Source organism: Odontesthes bonariensis, chromosome 14, assembly GCF_027942865.1.
Source record: "Odontesthes bonariensis isolate fOdoBon6 chromosome 14, fOdoBon6.hap1, whole genome shotgun sequence".
In the NCBI taxonomy this organism is placed as follows: Eukaryota; Metazoa; Chordata; class Actinopteri; order Atheriniformes; family Atherinopsidae; genus Odontesthes; species Odontesthes bonariensis.
Window position 1 is genome coordinate 19,091,426 of NC_134519.1, and position 12,959 is coordinate 19,104,384.

The window sequence follows — 12,959 nt, forward strand, 5'->3', positions numbered from 1 at the left end:
GATTGCATGTTGGCTATGTGGGTGTGTGATTAGCAATTATAAATGCAAAGTAGTTTGTAATAGGTGAGTACACCTGTGACCACTGCAACAAACAGGATTAGACGTGGAATCTTGAATTAGAGCTACATCCGTGTAGGTTTTAGAGGCTCATAAAACAAACTATAAACAGATGTATTCATGATGACAACTATCACAAACAAGCATCAGTCACATTGTCAGAGTTCTACAGTGGGAATCCTTCCATCAAAGAGACGTCTCTGCAAATTTGTGTCCAATTTGAGTCATGCATGTCCAAAAGGATCATACAGATGCTTAGACTGACCATAGGGGAATTTTGTTTTGCGAATAGTGATTGTATTGATTGTCACTTTACTTGTTTACATTCACAATGTATTGATCACAACCCATGTTTTACATTATTGTCAGAGTTCTCACTCCCAATATATAAATCAGTCACATCTCAAGTTTCCCAGAAACATTAAAAAAAACGTTGGCAGTCCCAAATGTACCCATTACTTTTATACACATTAAGAAGCTCTTCTTTATAAAATGCTTCACTTGAAAGGACGCTGTAGTTCCCTAATCAAACAGAACTCGTACTCAACAGGCATTCATTGACTCAAGTGTAATTTAAACACATGCAAATCAATAGAATTAAGGCAAGATTTTAATTAGTAAAGAAAGTGCTCCTCTGATGAGTGTGATGCCCGGAGGAGCTTTTAAAACAGGATCCAATCCAGGACAAGAATTCCTCATGAAACTGAGTAACAGTTTCAAATGATTTTTTGTAGCTCATCAATATTCAAGTGTGTATAGTGTGCAGATTTACATTTCAGTGTAAAAAGGGAAAGCCTAGTGGCCATATTTACTATTGTAAATAAAACTCCATGCCTGCATAATTGTCAACTTTTGCTTGTGGCAAGTTTTTGCTTTCAAAAGAAACCAGGAAGATAAATCTCTCTGCTGTGAAATCACTCTTGAGGTTTAGTTTGTGACTGGACATGCAAGAGGATACTCACTGGCAAAGGTGAGGAGTGATGACAGCAATTCATCTTCATCTTATTCCAGAACAGCATGTCTTTAAATCCAAATTAAGACAGCTAAATATCACAAATGCTTTCCTCCTGTAATTTATGGTATCACAGGAAGGGTCACGTTACAGTAATACTGATGTGCAGTTTTTAACACTATGTATCATAGTATCCTCACAACACATGTTGAAATTCTAGAAGAAAACGGCTGCCACCTTCATGCCTGTCCTAAATTGAGAAGGTGAAGTATGCAGAGCAAAGGTTGACCACCAACAAACTTTTGTGCTTGCAGCACAACAACTTAGTTCCGTCTTTTTAAAAAAACTCAGATTTAGCATATGTTAGAGAGATATGTGAGCATGAATATAAGTGATTATTTTTCTGCTCATACTGAGAACAATCGTAGGTTACTGCTTTTTATATACATGAACTATTTTTTTTTAATTCTTGGATTTTGGGAGAGTAATACAATGAACTGAAAGAAAGAAAGAAAGAAAGAAAGAAAGAAAGAAAGAAAGAAAGAAAGAAAGAAAGATTGTCATCACTCTCCCGTTGACCATCCCTGTGCTTGACAGGGAACAGAAACTATTGTGTTGGCCTAAACAAGCGTGAATAAACTTTCTGACAAATATTAACACATGACTTATATTATCACACCAAGATCACTGACATGTTCACTGAATGCATCATTAAGTTAGGTCTCACAAAATATTAAAGTTACTGATCACTTACTGATCTGAAAAGGGATCTTAGTTCATTAAGACGTAGTGCAACTTATGAACATGCCTATGAAAATGTCGGCTGTAGAGCATACATCAAGTTTTAATGAGTTAAAAACACAGTCATTTTGTAAAATTCAGTTATTATCAATTTATTAATTAATTAGGGTGAAAAAAGATGTTAAGATAAACATGTGAAGATATATACTTTAAAGTAATGTTAACGTTACTCCACGTATTAAAAAGAAAAAGTTCAACCTCCTGTGCTGCTGTCATGATTTGGAATTCCCCAAAAGCATGCATATCTTTGGGCTGTGAGAGGAAACCGGGAGAAAACCTTCAAAAGTCCTGGGAAAACATGCATATGCAGAATAATAAACCAGTAAACACATTTAACAATCAAATGAAACGAAGCCAGGATAATGAGTGTGAATGTGAATGATGAAAAATTACATATCATCAAGGTGACTCGAATAGATTGAAAAGAGACTGATATCATTTATTCTGTGACCTTAGCGTTATAAAGGTATAGAGGCAAAATTCTCCAAAACAAATTACCATAATCCGAATACACAAGGGGGAAGGGAATTTTCTAACAACGTTACAGGGGTCTCTGTGTTCACTCAACAATGACACTTAATGTTTGATCACTGTGAAGATAACACGTTTAGATTTCCATTTATCCCAATTAGGCAATGCTTCTTTCTGGAGGCTTATCATGGTAACGATAAGGAAGATCATTGTATCTTTTTGGAAACGTGCAAGCACTGGTGAACCTGGGTCAGAAAAAAAATTGAAATTTGGGATTTTTAATTCGGCTCTTGTTTAACATACAAGTTAAGTTATGGTTTATGATCCTGAAAGGTCTCACACATCCAATAAAACCCAGAAGCTTGGCTGTATACCAAAAGATTGGTAAACCAGGTCTTTGTTGATGTTAATCCTTAAAGCCTACCTGATGCACAATAACAAGTCCGAGTCCTGTCATGGTTCAACAATGAGGCGACTTTCAAAAGGACTCAGCATGACTCTCTTGATTCCCCTATTTCATGAATTAGTTCTTGTCATCATGGTCAAACTGGGCATTACCTATATTTAACAAGTGATAGCAGGTATAAGAGCAAAATAATAATCTAAAAAAACATTGCAAAATAGTCGGAGACTAATTTTATCGAGGTATTTTATATAGGTTTCAGACATGCGCACAAACAAACAAAAAAGTTAGAAATGTAAAAGTAGCTTGATGCCTTTCAGATGTTTATGCTGTATATATATTTATATATATCACTGCACTGTTGTTGAAAGATTAACATGTATATGGCATTTTGTATGAGCGCTATGAAACTGCATGATGTGTATGAGATAATGAAAGAGGTATGCTTTGTTTGAAAACATTTAATTTATGAATTTATGTACATTCAATCAAGAATGTCAAAAATTGTACTTGAACTCCTGATTTAATCTATCTCTCACACATGTGTTGCATATCTTGTGAAATTACAACAATTATGTTACAATTTCTTTACTAAAATTGTCTAATTGCTTTTGGATGACCATAGCTTTGTAATTATTTAGCATTGTTTTGATCTGGTTAAGTTGAAAAGGCCTTTAAGTTTTTAAAGCTACATAATTTCATACGGTTCTGTTCTTTCTAGTATCAGTGCTTGTAATAATAATAATAATAATAAATTTATTTATATAGCACCTTTCATACATAAAATGTAGCTCAAAGTGCTTAACAAATAAGATCAATATAAAAAGTAAAGCAATAAAGTAGCACAATAGAACTACTACTGTGCTTATTCCAACATGTTTTCAAAGCTCTGATATGACAAAGACGCTCAGCCTGATTGACACACTGTGCTGCTGTCGCACTCGCACTGCAAGCATTCTCTTGACTCCTCCCCCCTGAACAGACTCTTTAATTCATGTTAGGGGATGCTTGGGTAGTAACCCAATAAAGCTGCTGGATGCGGTCCCAGGGCACAATGTGTGGCTCATGTTCATCCGACAGACGTGCTCTCTGCTCCTCTCCTGCGCTCACACAGCCCCCTGCTCTTCTGTAAGTACTGCAGGTCACAACCATTACAACATATGAAGTAAGTGTGATGAGGAGAGAGGTATCTCTGCTGGCTCAATAAATCACCAGGACTTATGAGTGGCAACATATCACACACAACGGGGACAGAGACAGGCAGAACACGTGATTTTGTTTGGTAAGTTTGACCTTTTATGAAATTATTATTGCAAGCCTATTCTAAAAGATATTTGCAAGACTTTCTAAATTTAATTCCAACTTTTCTCTAATATACAGTAACTCATGAATATTTAATCTTGCAAATCATCCAGTTTAGCATTATTATTCTAAAGTTGTAGATTACCATATCCTGATTTGCGTTCAATACTGGCATCGATTAACTGTTGGATGCTTTGACATGTGCATATGATAATTTGCCCTTATACACAATGTTTAAAGAGTGCTTTGTATGGCATTTTATCATGGAAAGTCACTGGCTTAAATCCCTAGTGGAGTTATTAATGTTTTGCCCAGAGGCAGCTGTTCTGATAAGGTTCAGTACATTCCCAGCCGCACGCACACCCCAGGAATACACAAGTAGGCTAATCATTTCTCTCATTATTCTTTTTGCCAGGAGGGTCCTGTCCTGGTGTAACTGTCAGAGCATAATGGTGGCTTTTAAAGGGATCTGGACCAAGGACTTCTGGAGGGCTGTGTCTGGAGAATACCTGGCAACTCTCATTTTTGTCCTCCTCGGCTTGGGCTCCACTATCAACTGGTCTGCTGGGGAGGAGAAGCCTCCCCCAGCAGACCTGGTCCTCATCTCACTGTGCTTTGGCCTCAGCATTGCCACTATGGTGCAGTGTTTTGGCCACATCAGTGGTGGACACATCAACCCAGCTGTCACTGCAGCTATGGTGGTAACAAGAAAGCTGAGCCTGGCAAAGGCTGCGTTCTATGTGGTGGCTCAGTGCCTGGGAGCTATTACCGGAGCTGGGATTCTCTACTTAGTCACACCTGCTGCTGTTAGAGGATCCTTCGGTGTAACTACGGTAACAACTTAATCGTTTTCATTTTTAATTGCATATATAAGTGTAAGATACATTTCCACATTGTTAATGGAGAAAATATTCTGTTTTCAAGGTAAACTCCAACATCTCAGTCGGACATGCCCTTGTTGTTGAGCTCCTCATCACATTCGAACTGGTCTTCAGTGTATTCGCCACCTGCGATCCCAAACGCACAGACCTCAGTGGCTCTGCAAGCCTGGCTATTGGCTTTGCTGTAACTATAGGTCACTTATTTGCAGTAAGTAGCTTCCACTATGTTGCCCGAATAAAGACAGCTACTACATCACAATGTGAATACAATAGTGAAACCCAGATTTAAAGATTAATCAGAAGATCATATCATACCCTGCATTGAAGAACTGCAGAACAATACTGGTTCAAAGAGCAAACATCTTTAGTTGAAAGAGAAGAGGTGCTTAAAGCATGTGTTCCTCAATGTGTTATATTGTAATTGTACTCTTCTCAGTGATTCACACTCACTTGTACTGATCTTTATTGGAGGTTTGCCATCGCATGGCAACCGATCTCCGGGGGCTTCCTGAACCCTGAGGTGCCAATGAATGCACAGGGAAATAGATGTTATCTCTCACACTGCTCCACTGAACTCTGCCTGGGTCTGTTTTCAAATGTATACTTAAGATGTGTATATCACAGCTTTAATAAGATATATTCTACCAAGTCAGAACGAGTCAGATAAGAAAGATTATACCTAATGTGCGTGCCTGATGTCAAGGACAGCTATGATGTTTCATCCTTAAGACCAAAAAATTCAATTGTCTTTCAGATTCCTTACACGGGAGCCAGCATGAATCCTGCTCGTTCCTTCGGGCCTGCAATGGTCACACTTAACTTTGAGAACCACTGGGTAAGAGATACTCCCCTAATAGATGATTTAACTTTTTTTTATACAATTGTGGACCAATATCAGTGTAGCGAGTCATTTTTTTGCCGACAAAACTGCAAATTTACCAAATGCTCATCTAAAGCTTCATAATGAGATGCTGGAAAAGGAGGTATAAAAGAGCATTAGCGCTTTCTTTGTATCCAGGCAATTATTTTCACTTGGATATTTGCAGACTGCATGGTGTCATGTTGAGGGTGTGAGTGTGCGTGTGCGTGTGTGTGCATGTGTGTAAACTTGTTTTTCTCTATTCATAAGGCCTAAAAACAAGGTGCTCACTACACTTGTGGGTTTCAACGTGTTTTGTAGGAACCAAAATGGTAGGCCCCACATGTTTAAAGGGATTTTTGAAGGTCAATGAGTTTAGGCACTCATCTGTGAAGGTTAGGGTTAGAGTAAATGGCTAGGAAATGCATAATACCAATGCTAAAACTTAACAAAAGTATTGTATCTTGCCCTGTTGATAAAAGTTCAATTTAACTTATCATTAATTTATCTTCAATTTTGAATGGAAAAATTGAGAAAATATCTAATATTTAATTATGCTTATAACATAAAGAGCATTCTGATTTGATTTTTTTCCCACTTTTTTTGTTTTAATTAGGTTTTTGAGTTAAATTAGCTCCTGGCTAAATTTATTCAGCTCATTTATTCAGTTCAAAAGTTATAAATGCTGAGCATCTGTATGTCCAATGTGTTGAAGTAGCCTCTCTTGTTGACACTTGTTGTCTAATAATGCAGTTACTAAAGGGCTTCTGTGTTTCTTACGAGGCACTGAATAACCAGCCGACTAATTGAGATGTTTGCCTTCCTGTTAATTGTAGGTATACTGGCTGGGTCCCATTCTGGGAGGCATTTTGGCTGCTGGTTTGTATGAGTACCTGTACTGTCCTGACCCTGAGATAAAGAAGATACTGAAACAAGTGTTTAAGAAGGACCCATCAGGGAAATACAAGGAGGTGGAAAGCGACGACCTTGCCATCAAGCCAGGCTCTATCCATAACATCGATCTGGAGAAAGCAGAAAAAAAAGACTCTCTCCGGGACTCGACAGGAGAAGTGCTGTCTTCTGTATGACTATCACGTGCACTGGAAATGGAGACCAATTTGTAAAGGAGAATGACAATCAAACTTTGGAGTATCCATCTTGAGCCTTTCACCCTCCAAAGGCTTTGCCCTCAAAGCAGAAAATCATTTCTGTGAATGACACAACAGAGCTGTATTATTATCAGTGTCATACAGTTAATATTATATTATGGCTCAATCCCACAAACACCTGCAACCTGTTGAAATCCCTTCCTGGGGACCCCTCTGATGGATTTTATAGCAGTGTTGCTGTGTGTTATGCATTGCATGCTGCAAAATGACAGCCTATATAACACTGTGTTAAGGACATAGTGCTGGGTCAACCAATTATGTGGGGTCATCATGTTGAATTGGAGAAGTGAGGAAGAAAATGCAGCCTTGTTATTTTTGGATTAGTGTCACATTCAGTCTGTCTTTTACATATGTAACTAAAGGATTTAGTTATGATCATTAAAGCACATTACAGAACCCAAGCAATGTAAAACAGCTCTAATAAGCTCTATTAACAAATTCATATCACAGTGCTCTCTATTTTCAGTGCATTATTCATGGAAACAACATTTTCTTGTATGGAAACAGTTTTATATAAAAATCCACCCCCACTTATACAATGAATTTGTTTTTGTTTGATAATAATTGTGCACTTAGCTATTCCTTTTTTACTGTAGCTATAGATATTTTTTATAACACATATTATCTCTCTGTGCTATCTGCTGTGAACCATACTTAGGTCATTAATTTATTATAGAATATCTGGTTGATTTTATGTTGCAATATTTCTCTGTTGTGCTCAAAAACTTAAAGCTTGACTAGATGTAAAATATATCAGTTTGTTGTAATAAAGCTTTTTTCTGATCTATTCCAAAGTTATCATAGATCATTTGCAAACACGCGAACAAAAGAGTTGAAATATCTAAAAGAAAATCTAGAGACCATGTGATGATTTTTTTCACTTGGAACAGAGGTTCTGTCTACGCTTTATTTCCTTTGCTTAAAGTACAGGTGCTCTTTGATTTTTCTCTGCTGTGGAGGTCCGTGTTTGCAAGTTGTGCTGCACTGTACATGACCATATTGCATTTGCTCTGGTAGAAATAATGTAAAATTCAGAAACTGAATTTAAATAGTTTTCACTCACATGGACCAACTTACTTCCACATAGTCACAGCCTCAATGCAGTTTATAAATGGGACAATAGCCTCACCTAATGGCCAAACTGTGAGTCGCCTACTTTTCAATAGCGCTCCACTTGCTTTTGTCCAGAGGAGGGCAGCCATGAGCCTTCAATGGGCAGGTTATACTGCAGGTCTGGTTAGACATATGTCAGTTTTATTCATAAGTCTAAGCTGCATTTCATTTGAAATTTGTCCAGACCATTAATTCAGAGCTACACAGGAGGATTAAGTGTTGCATTGCTTCATGACAAAGACCCAGCAGTCAAATAGTAGCATATGCACTGCTAGCAAATAGTGAAGTTTTTTGGTCACTTTTTATTGTAACCGCTTCTACATTTTGTGCAAGTATTTTAGGAAATTGCTGGAATATTGTCACACACCCTGCGTTGATTAAATTGAGTGCTAATGCTTTTCTGTGCATAAGATTATACTATTTGAGTGCTGCTGCACCATCCTTTACCTGCATACACGTTACCTTACAGCTTCAGTGGATTGATGCCAGCATCCTCTCAGCTCCTCTTAATCATCTTTATAGCCCAGATAAGTTAGTGCATAAATCTGATGTTTCTTGCACTGAGGATTTCTTCCTTGGTCAGACATGGAGACTGGGATCACTCAGATTAGATGTATTAGTTTCTGCTCCTCTACAGAATACAAGTAGGAAGACACATGGGGATAGCAGTCCATGTTGCGTTGGAAACATGGTTTCCTTATTAATCTAATTTTGTACTTACTATACATAACGTCTGCTGGTATGCAGAACAACCTCTGGGAAATGTCATAGTTTTTGCATAAAATGTTGTACAGCAAATCATGAGACTGCATCAAACAACTTCCAAAAGGTTGTTGCAGACAACTCATCTGGGAAAAGCGAATGAAAAGCCACAGCAAATATTGTACCAGCAGTTTTCCTGTCACCTCTTTGTTAATGTCTTGAATGGCTTATCGGGTAGCTGTTAAACAGAAACATCATAATGCATGAAAAGCCCTCATTGCTGTTGCCTCCCCTCACATTCACATCCATGTGGAAAAACCAACAATACCTGAACGATGGTAATATTGTTATAACTACAGATTCAATTACATATCATATTGATGCCAGCAAAGTATACATACTGATTATCTAACTAAAACTCAAATTCTCAGCTTTTTCAGCATGCAACAGAAAGGGCAAAAAGATAAAACACACACCTTAAAGATCATTAGCAATTAATATTTGGGGATTCATGAGGAAAAACAGTGTTAAACACTTGTTTAATAATTCATACTATAAACAAGAAAGTCTCCCACTTCCTTAATAATTTAGACGTAAGCTAATGTTGATTTATTCAGGAAGGTCTCTGCCACCAGCACTGCCTGGAGTGCCCAAATTTGAATTAAAGTAGGACAGTAGCAGGCGAGTCTGTAATAACATTTGTATAATTTTATTATTGCTCTGGGCTCAGTTCATTTCCTCCTCCAGTAGCTGCGTGAAATTGTTTGATTCTGGAAACTGCCTTGAGTCTGCGGCTCTGGGGTTGGAGGGTGGTACAGGAACAGGAAGGCATGCGACACTCTCCGTCTGATGCTGTCAGACACATAAACACAGACACACTCACACACGACTCCACGTACACATACACACATGCACAGAGAGAGAGAGAGATAAATAACTTTGTTATTCTGGGTTTGGTAATACTGTTACATTGGCTCACTTAATAACTCAAGCTGTCTTGAGAATATGATTGATATTCTCACTCACCTTGTCACTTATGATGAATATTTTACTGCATTTATGCGAGATGGCTAGAAAGAGGAATAACTCATTCATTATGTTATCAGATTAGAAAAATATGAGTGTTTTTGGCCTATTTCAGCATGATGATACAGTCAGGTCAAGTAGGAATGTCTCTTTACAAAGATGCTGCTCTGACAACATTCCAGGTTTTTTGTTTCTAGCTTCACTACAAACAAATGTTTAATTTTGTTTGGTTCATGATGAAAAATTAAACTCCATAATCATTTGGGAGGTTACTAAGTTTTCAAGTCTTGTATCATTTCCAGTTTGTGGGGTACCATATTGTGATTTTGTTTACCAGTAATGGGACTATCATTTCCAAAATGGTAATTTACAAAACTTTGATTACTCTAACGCAAACAATCAAGTTTGGGAGGTATTAGCTCATGTAACACACACCTGAGACCCCGATGGCTTTGACACAGGAAGGGAGGGTGGGGAAGTTCTGATTGGTTTCCTCGAGGCTCTGCTTCCAACTTCCAACCCGCACACATTCCCTCACTCCTCCTCTTCCACCCCTTTCAATTCCTTTATGCAGAGCAGCCCAAACTGCAGTTTGATGAAACACATTTGTTTGACTTAACTCTTGCCTCACCATCATGGCTAAATCTCACAGGCCTGTCGGTGTAATGTGGCCCAAGAGCAATTGGGTTAATGAGAGGATATATGTACAAGTGTGGGACTTGACCTGAGGAGCTGTTTTCCATTTGGGTTTGGTCTGCTCATGTTATTAGGGAAACCTTTATTATTGTTGCCCTCTAGTGGGAACCATATAATAGGATTACATTTTATTAGAGCCTCCTAGCATTACCCAAGCAGCCCCCTCCTCTTGTCTCTGTTCCCCACATCGTTGTGTCACTGACTCCTGTGTCCACTGTGGGTGGGATAGGTAAATTTAGGGCTCAAAGAGAAGCCAACAAGTGAGAAAACAAGTGATCTCAACAGATAACAGATAGTGAAGCTTGTTAAATGTTAAATCTTGATTTCTGAAACATTTCAATAAGCAGAGCAGACTTTGTCATTTGTTAAGTGTGATAAACCTGCGGTAACAATAAGGCAAAGCCATGAACATGCAAATACATTGTTCAGAGTTTGCATAAAGAACATTTTTGGGGAAGGGCATGTACGAAGAAATAACTATTGTACAAAGGCCAGCTTCTTGTCTTTACTGCTACAAATCAAATATTGGAGCTCCACTGTCACAGAATTACCATCATTACTGTTTAGCCCTCCAAGGCCATGATGGTATGACTTGGATTACACCAGAGCTATAAAAATAAAATTTGATTAACAGTTCTGGCCTAAAACTGTGCAACCACATACCTGGGTATTTTGATAAACGAAGACCTTTCCCTTCGTTTGTGCCTTTCGTTTATACACAAACAGAGTTTTTTCCTCCGAAAACGAGGCATAAAAAAAACTCCGGCAAAAGTGGAGATTTTTTAAAAACTCCGTTTAGCGTTTGTGTATAAACTGGTTGAAAGAGACAAAAACGGAGTTTTGGGCAATTGAGAATGAGGAGTTGTCGTCATAGTACAGAGCCCCGCCCCTATCCGCCATGTTGGCAGGATGCTAGCGTGAAAACGCCATCCTCTCCGTTCGTTTACAGTGTACGCGTGTGTTTTTAAATCAGTAAGTTTAAACAGTCCGGAATTGCAAGAACATGCCTGGAAATCACTGCTGTGTGAAGAACTGTTCCAGTACCTCACATAATACGTTTGGGAAACATAGGAACAACAAAATACATTTTTTCGAAGTTCTTCCAGTCAGCGGTTCTCTATTAGGCTTCTGATTGGCTTGTGTGGAATTCTCATTGTTCTAACACTGCCACCGTCAGGCTTGGCGTAATTTAACAGCTCTTGATAGCGTTTTTATGCTGATCAATGTAGACGTGTTTTTTTTTTAAAACGGGGCTGTGTGCACCTAGTTATTTTTGCAAACGAAGGTTAGAAAATATGCGTTTATCAAAATACCCGGGTATGTGTAAACAGCTCCTGAGTCAGGATCTGGAACAGCTTCAGGACTTTCACTTATCCATCCCACTCTCTTACATAACCACAGGGCCATTAGAGAGGTGTGGTGGGTATAGCAGCAGTTTTAACAAAGTGTGAGCATTAACCAACAAGTCTCCTTGTTCACACTTCTCTGCAAAGGCAAATGAGCAATGGTTATTCACAAGATCAATTTAATTTGAAGAGCTACTAGAAGTGGCTTGATGTCAATTTGTTCCCTCTATACTGTCTGGGTGTGTCTGGGGCAATGGTGAACATCTGTCCTCATTATATTTTAGAAGTGTGCATCCCCTCCCCATTGTTGGAATCAAGTTCAAATGCTAATTTGTTTGCCCGAATGCAGGGGTCCTCTTTTCTACGCTGTTTTTTTCTGTGGTTTGATGCAAAATATTCTTAAAGCACCCATCTTAAAATGATTGATCTGCTCCAGCTGGACAAGTTATTACAGTAAAAGAGACTGAACTACAAACGAGGTGTTACAGAAAATAAATGAAGGCTTTGAATAGTAATTTGAAGGTGAGTGAAATAAATAAAAACGAGCACAATATGATATTTTCAGAAGAAGCATTCAAAGATGAACAAAAAATCTAGACAATGTTACACTAAATTCAAAAATGATAAATGCATGATAACTGAATGGCATTAAATCTCATTTTTAGGCCAAGAATACGCTTGAATGGCTACCTCATGTATCCAGTGTGACCTGTAGAGGCAGTGCAGAGGCAAGCCAGATTTCCAGCATCCTTGATTTATGGAGTTAAAATGCTATCTCTGAGGAGGCTGCACAGAGGTCTGATGGTTAGCACCATCACCTCGCAGCAAGAGGGTTCCAGGGTCAAATCCCAGCTGCGGTCTTTCTATGTGGAGTTTGCATGTTCTCCCCATGTATGCATGGGTTCTCTCCAGGTACTCCAACTTCCTCTCACCCCCCCAAAACATGCATGTTAGGTTAATTGGTGAATTGTCCCTCGGTTTGATTCTGAGCGCCCAGCCACTGGGGAGCATGAGCCAGTGTATTTCTAGTGCCGGTCGCAAGCCCGTCAGGAAGGGCATCTGGTGTAAAACATGTGCCAAATCAATGACGTGAGATCAACTCGCTGTGGCAACCCCTGATAAAGGGAGAGGCCAAAAGAAGAAGAAGAAATGTTACATCTGAAGACACAACTGACACTTTT

At 38.6% G+C, this 12,959-nt stretch overlaps 1 protein-coding gene across 1 annotated transcript; it reads left to right on the forward strand.

Moving 5' to 3' along the window:
- Positions 1-3,820: 3,820 nt before the first annotated feature.
- On the forward strand, positions 3,821-7,658 carry aqp4 (aquaporin 4). The gene is made up of 5 exons (XM_075482276.1): positions 3,821-3,966; positions 4,402-4,819; positions 4,911-5,075; positions 5,622-5,702; positions 6,563-7,658. Exons 1-5 carry the CDS (start codon positions 3,905-3,907, stop codon positions 6,812-6,814), a joined length of 978 nt encoding a protein of 325 aa, XP_075338391.1. The 5' UTR covers positions 3,821-3,904; the 3' UTR covers positions 6,815-7,658.
- The last annotated feature ends 5,301 nt before the right edge of the window (positions 7,659-12,959 follow it).

Bases quoted from the DNA above. Each gene is read 5' to 3' on its own strand.
- aqp4 (XM_075482276.1), top strand. From the start codon at position 3,905: ATGAGTGGCAACATATCACACACAACGGGGACAGAGACAGGCAGAACA. The intron at 4,820-4,910 runs GTAACAACTTAA...TCTGTTTTCAAG, and splicing joins GATCCTTCGGTGTAACTACG to GTAAACTCCAACATCTCAGT. The intron at 5,703-6,562 runs GTAAGAGATACT...TGTTAATTGTAG, and splicing joins TTAACTTTGAGAACCACTGG to GTATACTGGCTGGGTCCCAT.